At 41.9% G+C, this 20,490-nt stretch overlaps 1 protein-coding gene across 1 annotated transcript in view; it reads left to right on the top strand.

Annotated features, from left to right (window-relative positions):
- Window positions 1-20,490, top strand: part of lrp2b (low density lipoprotein receptor-related protein 2b) — a 43,481-nt gene that overhangs the window by 8,900 nt on the left and 14,091 nt on the right. The window contains exons 19-61 of the mRNA XM_085417324.1: window positions 78-208; window positions 741-878; window positions 1,070-1,348; window positions 1,441-1,680; window positions 1,799-1,921; window positions 2,123-2,239; window positions 2,369-2,746; window positions 2,935-3,183; window positions 3,288-3,496; window positions 3,591-3,775; window positions 3,929-4,157; window positions 4,425-4,602; window positions 5,154-5,282; window positions 5,464-5,630; window positions 5,880-6,023; window positions 6,522-6,631; window positions 7,120-7,297; window positions 7,384-7,597; window positions 8,400-8,636; window positions 8,756-8,947; window positions 9,058-9,530; window positions 9,936-10,383; window positions 10,475-10,640; window positions 10,765-10,923; window positions 11,017-11,306; window positions 11,439-11,642; window positions 11,768-12,010; window positions 12,317-12,442; window positions 12,537-12,656; window positions 12,852-12,983; window positions 13,125-13,326; window positions 13,430-13,725; window positions 14,771-15,287; window positions 15,612-15,767; window positions 15,950-16,120; window positions 16,254-16,477; window positions 16,567-16,744; window positions 16,836-17,032; window positions 17,262-17,507; window positions 17,954-18,082; window positions 18,937-19,056; window positions 19,206-19,322; window positions 19,444-19,560. Coding sequence (XP_085273450.1) covers window positions 78-208; window positions 741-878; window positions 1,070-1,348; window positions 1,441-1,680; window positions 1,799-1,921; window positions 2,123-2,239; window positions 2,369-2,746; window positions 2,935-3,183; window positions 3,288-3,496; window positions 3,591-3,775; window positions 3,929-4,157; window positions 4,425-4,602; window positions 5,154-5,282; window positions 5,464-5,630; window positions 5,880-6,023; window positions 6,522-6,631; window positions 7,120-7,297; window positions 7,384-7,597; window positions 8,400-8,636; window positions 8,756-8,947; window positions 9,058-9,530; window positions 9,936-10,383; window positions 10,475-10,640; window positions 10,765-10,923; window positions 11,017-11,306; window positions 11,439-11,642; window positions 11,768-12,010; window positions 12,317-12,442; window positions 12,537-12,656; window positions 12,852-12,983; window positions 13,125-13,326; window positions 13,430-13,725; window positions 14,771-15,287; window positions 15,612-15,767; window positions 15,950-16,120; window positions 16,254-16,477; window positions 16,567-16,744; window positions 16,836-17,032; window positions 17,262-17,507; window positions 17,954-18,082; window positions 18,937-19,056; window positions 19,206-19,322; window positions 19,444-19,560 — 8,858 coding nt within the window. The remainder of the gene's footprint in view (window positions 1-77; window positions 209-740; window positions 879-1,069; window positions 1,349-1,440; window positions 1,681-1,798; window positions 1,922-2,122; window positions 2,240-2,368; window positions 2,747-2,934; window positions 3,184-3,287; window positions 3,497-3,590; window positions 3,776-3,928; window positions 4,158-4,424; window positions 4,603-5,153; window positions 5,283-5,463; window positions 5,631-5,879; window positions 6,024-6,521; window positions 6,632-7,119; window positions 7,298-7,383; window positions 7,598-8,399; window positions 8,637-8,755; window positions 8,948-9,057; window positions 9,531-9,935; window positions 10,384-10,474; window positions 10,641-10,764; window positions 10,924-11,016; window positions 11,307-11,438; window positions 11,643-11,767; window positions 12,011-12,316; window positions 12,443-12,536; window positions 12,657-12,851; window positions 12,984-13,124; window positions 13,327-13,429; window positions 13,726-14,770; window positions 15,288-15,611; window positions 15,768-15,949; window positions 16,121-16,253; window positions 16,478-16,566; window positions 16,745-16,835; window positions 17,033-17,261; window positions 17,508-17,953; window positions 18,083-18,936; window positions 19,057-19,205; window positions 19,323-19,443; window positions 19,561-20,490) is intronic.

The following is a 20,490-nucleotide window of genomic DNA, read 5'->3' as shown; positions in this document are numbered from 1 at the left end:
GGCTCCATTTAAGGAATAATAAACAGTATATTGTATGACTCAGCTACACTTCTTCTTTGTGGATTTCTCTTTGACAGGAATAACAGGCTGTACTGGGTCGATACCCTTCTTGATCAGATTGGCCACATTGATGTTGAAGGAAGTGACAGACAGACATTTACCAACATCGGCCAGATCACTCAGCCCTACTCTTTGACAGTTTATACAGGTTAATTCAACTGTACACTCATTCAGAATACTGCACAAAACACAAACACACCATACTCACCATAAGCAAGCTCTTAAGGAAACCAAGGTTAGCCTTATTATTGTTATTTGATTACCTTCTGGCTTCTACAGTATGCATCTATTCGATATTCCCCAATTCCAAAAATGGAATTGGTAAATGGACTGGAACTTACATAGCACTTTTCTACTCAATTTAGTATTCAAAGTACTTTCTACTGCAAATCTCACTTACCAAAACAAATACACAATCAAGCAGTGCTTTTATCTATGCCCAAGAGCACATGCATTTACACTCCAATGGATGCATCGGGACAAATCAGGTTTCAGTTTCTTGCTCAAGAATACTTTGACACATAGCTGGAGGATACAGGAACTGATTGATCCACCGACCTTGTGATTGGTAGCTGACCCACTCTACCAGCTTGTAACAACCACTAAATCACATTTATAACATTTAATGTATTTTAGTTACATATGCAACTGCTTGTAACGCAGCAATATCTATCTTGTAGACTACCTGTATGTGTCTGATACAAGGACCAGTGCTATATTCGAGATGAGGAAGAGGGACGGTGGTGGGAACATTATGGTCAGACAAGGAATCACCGGCATCATGAATATCAAGGCCTATACAGCTGACCTCCACAGCAGTAAGTTTATCCAAAGAAAGACACTGGATTCTGGAAAGTGCTTAGAGGTGCAGTTTAGTGCTGTAGGACCAGGACTTTGGAGTTTTGAGTGGCGGTAGGAAGTAAATGATCTCCTGGGTCAAGACAACACATGAGCAGTGATAAAGCAATCGAGGACCCTACTGACTTCTTCTCTGTGATCTTTCTGACAGCCTTCAATAGCCGATGTAACATGCTGCCAAATGGACACTGCAGCCACTTCTGTTTTCCAACTCCCAACTTTGGTCGAGTGTGTGGCTGTCCATATGGTATGAAACTTCAGTCAAATCAGAGGGACTGCATCAAGGACGATTCCGTTCCTCCACCTGACAACATCTGCGGGGACTACTCTTTCGAGTGTGACGAAGGACGTTGCCGACCTAACTCTGACCGCTGTGATGGGATTGTTGACTGCATAGATCAGACTGATGAGGCCAACTGCACAGATTCAGGTGAATGAAAAAGAAAAACGCACATGCTTAGGAGTTAGTGTAAGAAGATATTTTTAAGTAATCCAACTGATCGCCTCATTTATCTTTATCAGGAGCGACCTGCTCTCCGTACGCCTTCACCTGCAACAACAAGCATTGCATCTATGCCAGTTGGCGCTGTGATGGCATGGACGACTGCGGAGACGGCTCAGATGAGATTAACTGTCCCACTCGTGTCCCTACCAGCTGTTCATCCGGCTACTTCACCTGCAACAACAACAGATGCATCTCTGCAAAATGGGTGTGCGACGGTGAAAATGACTGTGGGGATGGCTCTGATGAGCACAACTGCAGTAAGCACAGATCCCACAAGTCTTCTTGAATTGCTGCACATACAGCTATTATGTTATTACATATTAACATACATGTTTAAAAATAAATAAATAAATGAGCTCTGTTTGTGATTATCAGATTCAACCATCACCACATGCCCTCCAAACTACTTCTTGTGTCCCGATCATCGCTGCATCAGTAGCTTCTATGTTTGTGATGGAGACCAAGACTGCTTGGATGGCTCTGATGAGAAAGATTGTGGTACGTATCTGGAAAATCATCCATGTTTTAGTAATTTTTTTAGATCTTTGGAGCAACATCGTATATTTAATGCAACTAGTTTGATGGCAGCAAAAAGCTGCAAGCCACTGATTGTAGTTGGCATATTGAACATATGTTTGTTGTTGTGCCATAAAAGTTTACTCGTCTTTTCTTTGTTTTCTGTTTCCTTTGTGTTTTAAGAGTTTTCCTGTTCCTCCTTTGAGTTTGCCTGTGCCAGTGGGGACCAGTGTGTCTATTCAAGTTATCGGTGTGATGGAGTGTTTGACTGCAGGGATCATTCTGATGAACAAGGCTGCCGTATGTTACCTGCACAGAATAATGTTTTGTATAATTATAGATTGGGAATTCCACTCTCTGCTCAAATTTATCAGAGAAAGTCAATGAAGTTTTAGTTATTTATTTATTTATTTTCTTTGACAACTCCAGCCACCCGAGGTCCAGGCCTCTGCCACGATGATGAGTTTCAGTGCCAGAGCGACGGTTTCTGCGTACCAGATGAGTGGGAGTGTGATGGTCACTCAGATTGCGAGGATGGGTCTGATGAACACAACTCCTGCCCACCTGTCACCTGTAGATCCAACTACTTCCAATGCGCCAACAAGATATGCATTCCAATGAGTTGGTTGTGTGATGGCGAAAATGACTGCCGGGACATGAGTGATGAACTGAACTGCCCCACCCCTCCGTTTACTTGCCCCTCCGGACAGTGGCTGTGTCCGATCAGTGAGGTGTGCATCGACCAGGACAAGGTGTGTGACGGCCAAAGGGACTGTCCCAATGGAGCAGATGAGTCACCTATCTGCAGTGAGTTAAATGCATTGTGTATAACATTTAAATCTCTAAATGGACATAAAAAGAAAAGAAATTAAGGATAGCTAAAATGCTTTATATTACTTAAAAACTGGTATAAGTAAGACAAAATGACAAATGTACTAGAATTTAAGACACAAATGCATTATATTACTAATACATTATATTACTAACTCCTGTAGATGAAGATGACTGTTCACTCAGCAACGGGGGCTGCAGCGACAGTTGTATTCAAGGCCCATTTGGGGCTGAATGCACCTGTCCACCAGGATATCAGCTCCTCAATGACTCAAAGACCTGCGATGACATCAACGAGTGTGTGGTTCCTGGTTTCTGCAGCCAGCAGTGCTACAATGAAAGAGGAAGCTTCAGGTGCCACTGTTCTGATGGTTACCTCCTAGAGCCAGATGGACGGACCTGCAAAGCTACGAGTAAGCAACAAGCAACACAATACAGGAACTGTGTAACTTATATAGATACTTATAAAGATACTACAGTTCTTTCAGTGACCAACAAGCTCTTTTTCCATCTTTAGACCCAAGTGCAGCTGTGCTTTTGCTTGCCAAACGTAGCCAGATCATTGCCAACCGAGTCAACATAAGACCACCCCTGATGAGTCCAGTGATCACCGGTTTAAGTATTGTGACTGTAGACTTTGACAGTGTCACTTCCAAAATCTACTGGGCTGATACCAAAGAGAAAAAGATATGGAGTGCCTACCAGAACGGCACTGGCAAACAAGCGGTAAGGCTAACAACAGAGTTTCTTGCTTTATAATCTCAACATTTAAATGAACGGTTTAATTTTGTGAGTGCTCAATATGTCCCTGTTGTTTTAGGTGTTCTCATCTGGTCTGATGGTAACAGAGAGTATTGCTGTCGACTGGGTTGGTCGGAATCTGTATTGGACAGACTCTGTCATGGAGAACATTGAGGTTTCCACTCTGGATGGTCGTTATCGCAAGGTCCTCATGAGTAGAAATATTACCAACCCCCGTGGATTGGTTTTGGACCCCCGTAACCAGTAAGTACACTCAAGTTACATGGATGTTATGCTAGTATTACATTATTTAATTTAATAGTTAAGCAAAATGCCCTTTATAAATACATTTTCACCCTTTTTTACCATACTCAAGAAGTACATCATTGACCTCTCTGTCTTTCTCATTCATGCCAGTACCAACCTGATGTTCTGGTCAGACTGGGGCCAGAACCCCAGGATTGAGCAGGCCAGCATGGATGGAACCATGAGAAAAGTCATCGTCAGCACTAAGATCTACTGGCCCAATGGCTTGGCCCTGGACTACACCACACAAAGAGTCTACTTTGCAGATGCCTATCTCAGATATATTGACTACTGTGACTATAATGGAAACAACCGATATCAGGTTATGGCAAGCGATGTGGTAAGTTTAGTTTTTCCTGTTTTTCATTATAAGGAGGAAATATTTACTACTTGTTTAAAGTTTATACCCTTTTAATCATTTTTCAACACTGTTTAGAGAACTGAGACAATTTGGTGTCACTCCTCACCACATGCATTAAAGCCAGGGGTGTTATCATGTCTGTTATTGGAGGTTACTGGCATAAACCATTCAAATACAATGAGTGTTACGTTTAAAATATAATCATTGTTCACAAAAAGTTTTTATCCTTTGTGTGTCTAACACCAGGTTCTCCAGCACCCATATGGTATGACCATCTTTGAAGACACCATATACTGGTCAGAACATTATACCAGCAAGGTGATGAGTACCAACAAGTTCCATGGTGGCAACATCACTACTCACATGAACAATGTCTACCAGCCCATGGGCATTGTGATGGCTCATCCCATCAAACAACCCACAGGTAGTTTTCAAATAAAAAACAAATCTTACTTGGATACTTGTAGCTTTAAGAAGTGTATTAAAATGTGTTGATGTCTATAATAACTGAGTACATGAGTTTCACACACACACTACAGTGATGCTCTACTGTAATAGTTAAACAAAGTTTAACTCTTCACAGAGAATGTTCTTTTTTCCTTTCTATTGTGAACCCACTATAAAAGTAGAAATTTATATTGTAAATAGTGAATAAACAACAACTTTCTGTCATGTAAATGTTTATGTATTACTTGGTTACTTTGGGGTAGTATGAATGGATATGGAGGAGGTCCTTATCAGTTCTGGTCCCCTGGGGCACAATTTTGATACCCTAAAGAAAATAGGTGGATCAAATCATGCCAGCAAAATGCTCCCAGAGGCACCAGATCCCTTCACTGTGAGCGTGGAAGGCTCAGCTTGTTCCTTTCATTTGTCATCTGTTTGTTCACTAAATTCTTATTTTAATGATACCAGTGTGATAGTTTAATGAATCCGATTTCAAGGCTGAAAGTGACTCTGCGCTTTTGTGTTTAGCCATCAACCCATGCAGCGAACACCTGTGCACTCAGCTGTGCCTGCTGTCAACACTGAGACCCAGGTACTACACCTGCCACTGCCAATCAGGTTGGAAGCTGGATGCTGACAAGCGCACCTGTGTTAAAGGTAATTTTGGTTTTACACCTTTCTCTGACTCACTGTTCGCAGAATTTAACAGTGCTGAATACAAATCAGTGTCAGTAATGAGTTTTCTGCTCATGGTTAATATTCCTTTTGTAAATGTTTTGCTAAAAAACAATCTCTCCTACAACTGTGCATCTCTTTGTTCTTCTCCATTCATTTCTAGATGAGACTCCCTTCTTAATGGTGGTTAGGGATACTGTGATTTTTGGCATTCCCCTGGATCCCACAGACCCTTCCAACAATGCAATGACCCCAGTGTCTGGCATCAGCCAGGGGCAGGATATTGACTTTGATGATCAGGAGCAGTTTGTCTATTGGGTGCAGAGCACTGTGAGTGGAGGTCTTAAACTGAAGAGGCGGAAAGAGTTTTATAACATGCAATAGATTTGAGTGTGAAACATGCATAGATTCTAAGATGTCTTATTACAATCAATTCATTATATTAGGAAGGAAATTGTATTTCATTTTAAATTTGAATAAGTTTAAAACAGAAGAAAAATGAGATCAGTGCACATCAATAGTACCTGCAGATTCTGAATAATTATTTTAAATTAATTGACTCTTTTGTTCTCATGCTAGGATTCGATTTGGAGAGTGAAAACCGACGGAACAAACAAAACTCAGTTTGCTCCAGCTGCTTTCATGGGCTCACCGGCCGGTCTGGCTTTTGACTGGATAGGCCGAATAATGTATTACACCAATCCCACTGCCAAAACCATTGAAGTAAGCATAGTGAGACACAGAATCATTTGATTATCAATTACTGATAAGATGCTGTCATGCCTAGGCTCACTTGTACCTGCAAACAAGTAAACAACACTTGAATTAGAAGAGATCAGAAAACACCGTGGCAAAAAAGATTAAATACAGATGTCGTCATGATGTTGTGTTTAATTACCAAAAATACCCCAAATCAAATATACTCATTTCCTTTTTTTTCCTTTTTTGTTGGATATTATTGTGGTATATTACTATTTTATTTTATTTTTATTTTTATTATTTATTAAATTGATATATTTTCAAATTTTTGTTACTTGAAGAAGTTTAGTTTAGCAAATTATTACAACAACCTACAATTAAAAATGCTATGCATGGTTAACTCAGAGGTTTTGTATCTTTTTGATTGCAGGTTATGATTTGCCTTTTGTTCTTTTGCATTTATTATTTATTGGGGGATTTTTTTTTTTAGTAGACGTAAATAAAATACAATGTCGCACTTAGGTTATCCGTGTTGATGGAAGTGAGCATTACAGGAAGATCCTTATCACCTCTAACGGAAAACCAGAGGGAGTAGGAGAGCCCATTGGAATTGTGCTGGATCCAGCCCGAGGGTAAATCACATGTTCATAAAAATTAATAAATACATATAATTACCTTGATCAGCGCTATTTAGTTTTAGTTAGTGTAGATAGTACACAGCACACAGCACCCTCATTACCATTAAGAAGACAATAGTTGGCTGGTGAATATGTTGGCAATATATTCCCCTCACTTTTGCTTCCTGTGACATATATAACCCAATTAAAACAGTAACTTGGTCCAAGACGTCATTTAACTGAATGTCTACATGATTTTTTTATTTCATGATATTAGAATATTTTTCCATTTTAGTGAAACTAACCTAATGTAACTTTTTTAGCGTAAAATCTAAGAAATCTCTGTTTTTTGGACTTTAACATCCTGTTACCTATCAGCATTAGTGTGGCACCAGCAGCAAATCTTGCGCATAGGTGTGACGTTTGACTGAATGGGAGGAGAAGTTGGCGGTATGACTCGCTGAGATCACATCACTTGTCATGTTTAACCTTTCCATCCACAGAAAGTTATTTTGGTCAGACAAGGGGTCGGACAGTGGAGTTCCTCCAAAGGTCGCCAGCGCTGACATGGATGGCAGCAACCTTGTGAACCTCTACACAGGCAGCATGGCTAACATAGGGTTCATCACTGCTGACATCTCCACCATGAAACTGTACTGGGGCGTGGCTGGCACAGGGGTGGTGAGTACAAGTTACCTGTTTAATATGTAGACTTTAACTAGAAATGTGATCACTTTAATATTTTCAGTTCGTTCTTATTTTCCCAGATTGAGCGTGGCACTATGGACGGGGCAAGCCGTGTGACAGTGGTCAGCAGTCTGTCCCATCCATGGGGGCTGACTATTTACCAAAATTACCTCTACTACACTGACCTGGACTATGAGGTCATTGAGAGGGTGGAGAAGGACACTGGCGCCAATATGGTGGTGATGAGGAGCGGCATGTCTGGCCTCCATGGTCTCAAAGTGCATGCAAGAGACAGTATGTGAATCAAGTGTCTTTCAAATAACTACAGAAGTGTCCGTTCTTTGGGTTTTTGGTGTTCTCATGCAGACTGGTTAGATTATATAACAATTAATACCAGCCAGTGACTGAGGGAATGATATTTAGGGCTAATTTTATTTCTTTTTCTGAATCTAGCTTTTTGTGTTTTGCTCATAACATTTTCTTGTTTTTCACAAAAAGTAAATGATCTTTCATTTTGGGAGATTTCACTTGTGTGTGCATACTAGAATATACAATACTGTCTATGTTTGTGGGGTTTTTTTTATTGAACATATCTGTACGTAGTACTATATTTTGGCCTTTTTTCTATTCTCTTACTCATTTTTTTTTTTCACTTTTCACTTTTTCTAATATATCTCTAATTCACTTTTTGTTCCTGTTCTTTGTGCTGCTGGAACAAGTGAATTTCCCCACTGTGTAAATCAAGTCTACATCTATGTCTTTGTCTATGTTAAGATGCATTTAAGTCTAGGACTCCTGACAAAAAAGGGTGCGTCACCTCTGTGTTTGAGATAGATCGCAGAATACGAAGAAGACAAGTATGTGAGGATATTGGGAAGCAGGTTTAATTAAAAGAAAAAAAAAGTCCAAACTTAGTTTATATGATCAAAGATTTTCTCTTGCTGAAAGTCACAGATTCGGCACAACACAAAAATTACTTGTATAATATCAGTCAAACCCTTTTCATGTCAGGAGATCTGGTATAAATTCTTATTCTCCAGTCAAATATGGGCATCCAGTAACGCTGGCCTTCGCCACCCTGTCTTTTCCACCTCAGACTCAGCAGGAACCACTAATGCCTGCAGCTCCAACAACGGCGGCTGTCCGCACCTCTGTTTGCCCAAACCCGACAATAAGAAGACCTGTGCCTGCACTACAGGGTTTCACCCATCTCCAGATGGCTCCAGCTGCCAAGAGTATGAATCTTTCGCCGTTGTCTCCACTCGCTCATATATCCGTGGCTTCCACGTAAACAGCTCTGACCACTCTGAAGCTATGGTGCCTGTTGGCGGATGTATGTTGGCTTCTTATTGTTGTGAAATATGAAGTTCAAACCTGTTTTCATATTATATAGCATAGATTATAATCATCAACTTTCCGTTAACCCAAGTTCCTCTCTGATATTTTTCTCAGCATCATATGTCATTCATGATAAGGTGGATGCCCACATTAAATCTGGCTATGTGTACTGGACTGAGAACAGCACCTACTCCACATACAAGGGTATTTTCAAAGCCAGAACTGATGGAGGGCATTACACCAGAATTCTCCCTACAGGAGTTGGCGTAAGAGGCATTCAGGGTCTGGCTGTTGACTGGATTGCAAGTATGTGGCAACATCCACCAACAATTTTATCCATCCACCTCCACTAGCATTAATGTAAAATGTAAAGAATCTACAAAAATAATGTAGAATTTCTCTATTTACTTTTTCAGATAACTTGTATTTCACCAATGCTCATAAAACCGAAACCTACCTGGAGGTGATGGCCATCAACACGACCTTCCGAATGATTCTCATTAAGTCCTCTGAGGATCAGCCCCGGGATGTGGCTGTCAGCCCTAAACTTCGCTACCTCTTTTGGACTGATGCTGGTCAGACACCGAAGATTGAGCGGGCCTTGCTGGATGGCACAAACCGCACAGTGTTGGCATCAGAGAGCTTAGCGTCACCTCGTGGCCTAACAGTTGATTACAGTAATAACTTCCTCTACTGGACAGATGATGTTCTTGATATGATCTCACGCATGGCCATAGACGGCACAGAGAGGCAGATTATTCGGTATGGGAGCCGGTATCCATCTCCAATGGGACTAGCTATATTAGGAAACTACATTCTGTGGGTGGATAAAAGGCTTGGAAAGCTCTTCCAAGCCAGTAAGGACCCAGCCAATACCGACCAGCCAGAGGTGAACATTGAATTTGCCTAATTTAGCACACAGTTGTAGTTTTAGCTGTCATTCTCTCCAGTGATAGCTTACAATAATATAAAGTACAGGTAAACAGAAAATCCTCTTTTAAGAATCTGGAAATTAAATACATCTGATGTCAGTTTTTGGTTTACTTGCTTAATAGTTAAGCTATAATATAACATAATATAATATAATAGTGCTCGTCAAATTTAGCTTGGGTACATAAGAACCGTTTTTCTGTCTGTAGTATTGTAAGAGAAAGTTTGAGCTAACAGCGAGCAAAAAATTGGCATACTTTTTGTGATAGCAGTTGGAATTAGTTGTGGGCATTTAACAATCATTCTTCACTTGTGCTATGCCTATGCTATCTGACAAAGAAATAACAACTTTTGGTGTTACCAGGTAATCCGAGACAATCTCGATGAGCTGATGGACGTCACCATCTTTGACGCACATGTCCAGCCTACATCTGCCAATCTGGTAGGATTTAACCCATGCCACGAAGACAACGGACGCTGCCAGCAGCTCTGCTTTGCCATTCCAGACAAGCAAGGACCTAAATGCGCTTGTGCCCACGGGACACTTCTTGGTAATGGAGTATCATGTGGTTATGAACCGGATGAGTTCTTAGTTTTCTCCACAGGCTACACGCTAAATAGCCAGAGGTTAGACCCAACGGATCATAGTCTACCCTATCCAACTGTGACCTTGGGCAATGGCGTAATGGGCCTGGATTATGACTTCCGAGAGAAACAAATTTTCTTCATGCAGTATGTCGGGATAGGTCGGAGCAGGATTGGCTACATCACCACAACATCTGTCACCAGCCCCCCTGTCACTATCATCTCAAGTGAGTTAAGCATTATCACTCTTCACATTCATCATTTCATTTTTCTCATTTGTGACTTTATTTAATTTCAAATCCTCTAAATGCTGCTTAGATTTGGACAATCCAGAGGGTTTGGCATTTGACTGGATAAACAAGCGTCTTTACTTCACCGACTACTTTAAACGTAATGTCCAGTCGATCGGAGTAGATGGAGGTAACCGGTCAATCATAGCCCCTGCAAACTGGCCCAAAGGCATCGTTGTTGATCCATGCTATGGGTAAAAGCAAACTAATATTCTCAAATGTCCAAAGATTGAAGATGACTTTCAGATATTAAACATGCTATCAAGTATAGCTTTGAGCTCCCTCTTATTACTCTGTCTGATGCTTCTCACTTTCCAGTTACTTATATTGGACTGACTGGGGATCTCCAGCTAAGATTGAGAGGGCAACACTGGGTGGAAGCTTCCGGACTGTCATCATCAGCACGGGTCTGACATCACCCAACGGACTGTCTATAGACTATGAGGAGAGGATGCTCTACTGGGTCGATGTTTCACAGTATGTCTAGTTATTCTCATATAAATTAAAAATTAGGAGAGAGACAGATTATGCAGCAGATTTTCTTTTCTTTTTTTAAATTTCTTTCTACAGAGACAAGATTGAGCGGTCGACCCTGACTGGTGAGAATCGAGAAGTGATCATGCAAGGGCTCAGCTATCCATTTGGTATAACTGTCTACAAGCAGGATATCTTCTGGACCGACTGGACTGAAAGAGGTGTCTTCAGGGCTAGTAAGAATGATGGCTCTGGCTTTACAGTGCTAGCCCAGAATCTGGAGTACCTACCAAAAGACATTCACGTTCATGCTGAATCAAAGCAGGAGATTTGCTCCAGCTTCTGTCAGCAGTTCAACGGTGGCTGCAGTCATGTCTGTGTTTCTGGTAAGAGCAGGCTTTTTGATGCACAAAAAGGCACCAAATCCCACCTTAAGTTGTGTAATAGACAACAGGAAAAAGACAGCAAATATACAAGGAATCTTACCTCAGGTATCTGTGTTACCTGTGGTTTTTCAGGTCCCGTCGGCCCTGAGTGCCAGTGTCCTCATGAGGGGAACTGGTATCTGGCAAACAATGGCAAAGACTGTATACAAGACACGGGGAAACGCTGTCAGGCAGATCAGTTTACCTGTCTCAATGGTAACTGTATCTTAGCACGCTGGAAGTGTGATGGCTACAATGACTGCCACGATAACAGTGATGAGCTCGAGAGAGTTTGTGGTGAGAAATCCGGACATTTTTTTTTCAAATTGTCTTATTTAAACAGACAAACTTAGCCAGCCAAGAAGCAAACAGCTATACCAACATCTGCAAAAGCCTTCATGTTTCTTTTAACCCTTCCCCAGCCTTTCACACCTGCTCAGCCACAGACTTCACCTGCGACAATGGGCGCTGCGTCCCACTCAGCTACACCTGTGACTACACAAATGACTGTGGTGACAACAGTGATGAACAGGGCTGCCCCTTCCCCACATGTAACCCTGCTACCGAGTTCACCTGCGCTAACGGACGCTGCATCAGCGCCAGCTTTGTCTGTGATGGCTACAACGACTGTCGGGACAACGCTACCTCCGACGAAATCAACTGCCGTGAGTAATGACGAGACTAATTGTTGGGCTTAAGATTTGATTATGTTAAACAATGAGATGGTTACTGCAAACACAGAAAAAAATAAAAAAAAGATGAGATTGAAGTCACTGTTTTCTCCATCCGTTCCTCCCCAGAAACTAAAGTTGGACAATTTCAAGTCAAATACTGTGCCCGTACTCACACCTAAAATGATTCTATATTGCTAAATAATAATGTTATAAATAATGTTACGTATGTAGTGTCAAAGGGCTGCCAGTGGCCTTGGGTGAATGATCCGATCTGGTGTCTTTACAACATCTCTCCAGCTGATCGTACATGTCCCAATGGCCAGATCAAGTGTGACAACACCAACATCTGCATGTACCCTGGAAACCTATGTGACGGCTTTAACAACTGTGGAGACAACAGTGATGAGAATCCTCTCTTCTGTGGTGAGCTGAGTCAAAGAATGTAGCTTCAGCTGATTTGAACTGCACATCAATAAAGATGTAAATCTATGCAAACTTGCGCTTATGTGTGTTACAGCGGGGCGTACATGTGCTCCCGATCAGTTCCGTTGTGATGTAGGAAAGTGTATCCCTCAGACTTGGGTATGTGACTCCATCAAAGACTGCACTGATGGGACAGATGAACCTCCCTCTTGTGGTGAGTGCTCAACATTAGTGCAGCTAACTTAAATTCAAAGACTTTTATACTTTAGGTTTGATGTGAGTTTCCATAGTGACTCGTGTTTTGCATAAGGAAGACACACTTGTATGAAGCAAGCCAGCCCTTTTTTTCTCTTTCAGTTCACACTTCCCATCGTCATTAAAATGTGATTCTGTGTTTTCTACTGTGCAGAAGATATAATCAGAACATGCAGTCCAAACCATTTCACTTGTACCAATGGAAACTGCGTCCCTGAGTCACTGGTGTGCGATGGCAACAATGACTGCTGGGATAACAGTGACGAGGCTCCTGAGCTGGAGTGTGGTGAGACACCAGTTAGATATGTCGTCATTATTTGTGCAGCGTTAGGCTTCTCAATATTTTGATTCGTTTATATAATCTCAGGTTAGCATTCTCACACACTTTCATCAATTTTGCTTTTTAATATCATATTGTCACCTGGAGGCCAACGAACCTGTAGTTCTGACCAGTTCACCTGTCCGACCTGGTACCCGGGCCATCCACGCTGTGTGCCTTTAAGCTTTGTGTGTGATGGGGAGAAAGACTGTGCCAATGCAGCTGATGAGCTCCAGAACTGTCCCAACCGGACCTGCCACATGAATGAGTTTGCCTGCGCCAACGGGCTTTGCATCCTCATCCCCTTCCAGTAAGTGTGGCACATGTGTGATTGAATAAAAGTAGAGATGCGTTTACTGGTCTCGAGACAAATTCTATTGTCAGGCAAGTAATTAATCACTACTCTTCTGTAGCTGTGATCGCGTGAATGACTGCGGAGATGGCAGCGATGAGTTGCGCTGTACGTATGATACCTGCAGCAGCAACCAGTTCACCTGCAGTAACGGAGCCTGCATCTACTCTTTCTACATCTGCGACGGACAGAACGACTGTTTGGATGGTTCGGACGAGGCGGACAGCTTGTGCCTCACGCCTCAGCCCACCTGCTCTCCTCAACAGTACATGTGCAAGTCGGGAGAGTGCATCGATTCCAATAAGGTGTGCAATGGACAGAAGGACTGTCAGGACGACAGTGATGAAAAAGGCTGCGGTAAGAGGCAAACAAATATGGAAAACTGTGGGACATTTTTGATAGAATTTATGAACTGTATTTCCTTGTCATACAGCATCTAAAAGAAACTTTGGTTGCACAAATCTTCACATGCATATGGTTAAAGTATATTTAATGAAAAAAGATAAGGTGTCACAAAAAGTATATTTGTCAATCAGACCAAGCCTATGTGCTTTCATATTTTATGAAAATGTTTGCTTTTATAAATATATGTATATTTATACAGGTTTCTTTGTGCTACATATTATAAATACTGATGATTTATTCTGAAAAGATGGAGTATGTAATGAGACGTATTTGTCTGTCTGTCTGTTTGTTTGTTAGCAGTCCAACATCCACAGTTTTCAAGATACACATTTGCAGATTTTGTGACAGTAGACACAAAAAACAGCTCAGGATGATTTAATTTTGGTGAAAATCAGAGGTCACGTCAAATATGAATATCTGTGAAAATGTTTTATGGATTGTCCTTAAACTTGACAATAATATAGAGGGCCTTGGGGGACGTGAGTACCTGGGTTGGCTAAGCAGGCCAATCTTGACCTTCAATGTTTGCACCAAAAGTTAATTTAAATTGAATCGAATTTTTTTTACAGTTTATAGAAACCAAAGATTTCAGTCAATCACCTCCAATCACCTCCAATCATGTGGGCAAAGATAATAAAATACACAATTTTAGTACACAATACTTTAAAGTCATGAGTCAAAGGTCAGGGTGACACAAATGAGGAAAAAGGCTCATTTGAGATTCCATTGGTTAATCTCCACATTTTAAAGCAATATATTAGTCAGTGGAAAACATAAGCACTGTCATTGTTTGAGCTCTTTTAAAACATTCTTGTTTCAATACAAAATTATACAATTTCACTATGATAAACCATCAGAGTTTTAGTATAGCTCTTGCCCTTCATGCAGAGTTGTGCTCTTTGAGTGCTCTTGTTACCTGTATTTTTGCTGCAGGTCTTAAAACCTCATCCATATTCTGTCTTTGCTCAGCTTCTCACTTTTTCTTTATTCTCTTTAGGAATTAATGAGTGTCTCAACCCAGCAGTCCACAAGTGCGCCCAAATCTGCACTGACACCCTCACCGGTTATTACTGTTCCTGCAACCCAGGCTACCAGCTCATGCCAGATGGCAAAGCCTGCGAGGACCTCGACGAGTGTGTCAGCACACCCGCCGTCTGCAGCCAGATCTGCGAGAACAGTTTTGGCTCATACCACTGCAAATGCGCCCCAGGGTACATCCGCGAACCGGATGGACGCACCTGCCGTCAGAACAGCGGCATCAACCCATACCTCTTGTATACCAATCGCTACTACATCCGCAATTTGACCACTGACGGGTTACAGTTGAGCATAGTCCTGCAGGGCCTGACAAATGTGGTGGCATTAGAATTTGATCACTATGAGAAGAGGCTGTACTGGCTGGATGTAGGGGCAGGAAAAATTGAGAGGATGCGCTTCGATGGGAGCGACAGGGAGACGCTGGTGAGCAACGATATAGGAGGAGCTGAAGGCCTGGCGCTGGACTGGGTTGGCAGGTTTGTAAAACAGGAGAAACCTAATAGATAATAATCTGTTACATATAAGTATTTAGGTCATTAAGTAACAAGAAGTGATTCGCACAATTGGAAAACAATTGTTTGCACATGTACTCCTATTTTAGTTTTTATAACTAGCAAATCGCTCTCAGAGCACAAAATACATCCTGAGTAAACACACACACGCACACTTCCATATATAAAATAAAGAAAAAGAGAATATGAATGGGGTAATTTTTATTAACTTTGCATCTATGTGTTTCACAAACAACATCTTTTTAATTTATATATTTATTTAATTTTTCTCCTTCCTGTCTCCTGCAGGAAGTTGTACTGGGTGGACAGGTATTACAGCTCAGTTCATGTGATGGAGCTGGATGGGCGCTACCAGAAGAAACTGCTGTCGGGACACTTTACAGATAGAAATCACACCTACGTTATCACCAGACCTCGTGCTGTGGCTGTTAACCCTAAATATGGGTATTCACACACACACAGACACACACACACACACGCACACACACATACAGAGAAAATCTATGATTGACTCTAAAACCAAACGTGTGCAGTTGTTTCTGCCTCCCGGTTTTTAGTTGTTCCCATTCCTTTGCTTCGACTTTTCCTCATCCCTCATTCCTTCATTCCTGCCCTCTTTTGCCCAGATGGCTGTACTGGACCGACTGGGGTGACGCAGCATATATCGGCAGAGCTGGCATGGATGGAACAAATATCAGTGCAATTATCACAACCAAGCTGGAGTGGCCTAATGCTCTAACTATAGACTACACCAACAACAAGATCTTCTTTGCTGATTCCCACCTTAACTTTTTGGAGTGAGTTCATGAAGTATCCCACAGAACGTTTATTCTGTGTTGCACTGAATTATCTAAACATTGATTTCTCTTTATGTTTCTACATGTGAATTAATCACATTGTGTATAAACCTCCCTATTCTGTGCATCTTAGCTTTGCAGACATGGACGGCCAGAATCGGCACCGGGCCATCGCTGGCTCGCTTCCCCATGTATTTGCTGTTTCTCTATTTGAGGACTGGGTCTACTGGACAGACTGGAACACGCATACTGTGGAAAAAGCTCATAAGTACACTGGCGAGGAGCGTACAGTTATGGGAAACAACACCCATCGCCCCTATGACATTCACGTCTACCATCCCTACAGGCAGCCTCAAAGTAAGTATATGACAGCTGTGTGCTATTATATTCCCGGCATCACAATGGACGGCAGAAGATAATTTATATTTAATCGTCTTATTCCCCAGGTGAGAACCCTTGCTCGTCCCATGACCTGACCTGCAGTCATCTGTGTCTGATCGCGCCTGGAGGGCAGCGAGCTACCTGCGAGTGTCCCGATCACTTCATTGGTGTGGCTGTTGGATTTAAGATCCAGTGTGTTGCTGACTGCTCCAGTACCCAGTTCCGCTGTGGGGACAATGAGAAGTCAGTGTGACAGAAAGTCATGATACTTTACTGTACTGCTTATTAACCATCATTAGGGGTAAAAAAAATTTGTACATTTTCTTGTTCTTAGGTGCGTTCCGATATGGTGGAAGTGTGATGGTCAGTCGGACTGTGGTGATGGCTCGGATGAACCTCAGACCTGCCCACCTCGCTACTGTTCAGCTGGCCTGTTCCAGTGTCAAGATGGCAACTGCACCTACCCTGGCTTCCTCTGCGACGGCCACCAAAACTGCCCTGATGGCTCAGATGAGGATGCTGCTCTCTGCAGTATGACAGTTTCCTGAATCCTGAATACGAACTCTAAATAACTCAATCAAATAAAAATTGAACAGAAAAAAATACTTTACGTTTACCAGATTCAAGTTTTTAACTATGATTCTTTTAGGCCTTTATTTTTTCCTTTTTCTCTTTTTTTTTCTTTCTTTCTTTCTGCTGAAAATGAAAGCCTGTTTTCAGGAAGAGGGTTCAATGTTAAACCTGTTTCCTGTCCTCACAGGCGATCACCGCTGCGCTGGAAACCAGTTCCAGTGTAAAAACAAAAGGTGCATTCCTGTGTCCTGGCACTGCGATGGAATAGTTGACTGTACAGATGGCAGCGATGAGGATGCGGAGACTTGCTCCCAGAAGACCTGCAAACCGGGAGAGTTCACGTGTGCAAACGGCCGCTGTGTGCCGTCAATGTATGTGTGCGATGCCCAGGACGACTGTGGTGATGGATCTGATGAGCCGTATGAAGTCTGCAGTGAGTGTTACTGTCACGCGAATTAAATATGTGCCAACCATGATTTCCTTTTCTTTCCCCCATGTCTGTCTGTGATGAGCACAAAAGGAGCAGCTTAATTGATAATAGCCGTGCACTTTGCAGAACCGCACGACTGTTTAATCAAGCAACGACTTATCTGTTTCAGAGATATACAATCGATTCAGACACAGCGCAGGTGTAACCTGGGTGAATTAATGAAGCTGCACGTAGTGTTGATTTTTCTAAATTTAAGTTGCACAGTCAATCCCTCCTCCCCCTCTTCCGTCTGCTTCTAATTACTGTCTGTCTGGCTCTGTCTCAACTCATCCTCCCTCATTATTTCTCACCCTCTTGTCACCTTGCAGACTTTATTTTCGATCTTACTACTAATCTCACCACTTTCCTTCCATCCTTTGCCTGATGTCTCTGTCGCCTTGTCTCCACAGTGGGTCCAGACTACAAGTGCGATGAGGATACAGAGTTCTCCTGCAAGACAAACTACCGCTGTATTCCTCAGTGGGCCCACTGCGACGGCTCAAACGACTGCATCGACAACAGCGACGAGGAAGGCTGCGGTCAGTGCTCATGTGTCAGCAGACGTGTCGGGGCTGTCAGACCAGCTGTATACTGCACATGTGTCAAAATCTTAAATTAGTTCCTAAAGATCTGATGATATTGTGGTGTACTTTAAAAGTTCAAGCTCTGCAATGCTTGTAGTTTCTAATCCAGAAAAAGAAATCTGAATACCTTTACAGATCATTTGCACCACTCAATCATTAAATAACATATTTATTCGTTTCAGCCTTGGCTGTAGACGACTTTAAAGCTCCGGTTCCAAAGATTAAATAATAATGGGTGTAATGCAGAACAGTAGAAACAAATAGCAAAGATGCATCATCCTATATAGACAGAAATTACACTGTAAGAAGGTGGTCACACACAATTAGTATTTATTAGTGAAAATGTATCAAGCTGTGTTAAAAAGGCTAAAAACTCATGAAGTTAAAGCTACAGTGTATAAGATATCACCACCAGATGTCAGTAGAATACAGATTGCAGTCTACTGACAATGTCAGGAATAAATAAGCGTCCTTTTATTTATATTTCCATGTCTCAGAGCCCTGACCGCGATGACATCTTGGCCACTATTTGCAAGATTGTGGGGCTTCCACAAACTGGCGCCGACTTCTATGTATTTTTAATGGATTAATTCTAAGTTTATGAAAATGCATCAATCTGTTGGAAGCTGTAATAACACACTGATCAATTTATATTTATGAGTACAACCTTCTTTTATTCTATTAAGTAACCTAAAAATTGACACACTTTACCTTTAAGTCTTTGGTTTCAGCAGGTTAAAAATCTTATTTCCCAAAATGTTCTCATGACCACATGTTCAAACACCTTTTGTGCTGCTGCTTTATAACAGAGGAAGTGACCTGTGACCCTCTGGGAGATTTCCGTTGTGACAATCACCGCTGCATTCCCATCCGCTGGCAGTGCGATGGCTCTAATGACTGTGGCGACAGCTCAGACGAGAGAAACTGCCGTACGTTTTTCAGTGCAATCTGTTTCAAAAAATGTCTTCTTATTAAAAATGTTTCTTCTGACTGCTTTTTACTCATGTAGTTTGAAGCCTCATATCACAGCGGCCACACATCTCATACTGAACACGTGTGTGTGTGTGTCTCTCTCTAGAGCCAAGGCCGTGCTCTGAAAGTGAGTTTCGATGTGACAACGAGCAGTGCATTCCCGGAAGCTGGACGTGTAACCATGTCAACGACTGTGGGGACAACTCGGACGAGCGAGACTGCGGTGAGCAGACGCCTCCTCCTCATGCTAACTCCTCAGCCTCCTTAAAATTACATCCAGCCGTAAACAAAACACACACGGGCGCAAACACACACATCAACATAACATCTTGGCTCTCTTCCAGAGTTGCAGACATGTCGTCCAGGTTCTTTCCAATGTGACTCGGGTCACTGTATCCCCGCTATTCTGCAGTGCGACAACCGACCCGACTGTCTGGATCTGTCAGATGAGACCAGCTGTCGTAAGTTTACAGCGTGAAAATTAATGGCACTCTGGGCCCCCGCAGATTTATTTATTTATTTTTTTTCTGTTTATATGTGTGTGAGGTAATTATTCAGGCTTTAAGGCTTCAAAAGAATGAAAATGTGGCACAACAGTCTAACAGCAGACAGGGATATACAGTTTTTGCTTAAAGCTTAAATGAGGTGAGAAACACAATAAGATGGTTTAAAACTGCATATTAGTTTACCCCAGTAATTAAACCACAGAGTAGCTATACAAGATTTATCCTTTTTTCACATTTGAACACACATTGAATAATTTGGTGTGGTTGAACTTTGCACCTGTAGGGCTCTGGTCATCCAGGAAGTGAGATCAAACCATCAACTGCAGTCATTTCCCTGCATTCTTTCCTTTTCTCTCCAGTCATTTTGTTAACTATTATCCAATAAAGCCATAACATGCTTCCAAATTGATTGTAGACTGAAAACCAGTCTTTGTTATGTGCATCCTGTAAATGCCAATTTTCCCAGATATTAAGATTAAATCCAGAATACCTTAGATAAATTGTAACTGCTATTTGAATATATGAAAGTTGGACAATTATACAAGCATTCCATCCATCAGAACACCCTTTTGGGTGGAGCGTTAAGGTATTCTTTCAGCTAACAGTTTAAAGTCAGAGATACACTCAACAAAAATATAAACGCAACACCTTTGTTATTGCTCCCATTCCCCATGGGATGGACGTAGAGACCTAAAATTCATTCCAGATACACAATATAACCATCCCTCCCAAACAGTGGTCACAAATCAGTCCAAATGTGTGGTAGTGGGCACATCTGCTATATTGAGATAATCCATCCCACCTCACAGGTGTGCCACATCAGGATGCTGATCTGACATCATGAGTAGTGCACAGGTGTACCTCAGACTGCCCACAACAAAAGGC

Source organism: Rhamphochromis longiceps, linkage group LG8, assembly GCF_057381845.1.
Source record: "Rhamphochromis longiceps isolate RC_006_pf linkage group LG8, R_longiceps_female_GT1.1, whole genome shotgun sequence".
Lineage (NCBI taxonomy): Eukaryota > Metazoa > Chordata > Actinopteri > Cichliformes > Cichlidae > Rhamphochromis > Rhamphochromis longiceps.
This window is presented reverse-complemented; position numbering and strand designations above follow the sequence as displayed.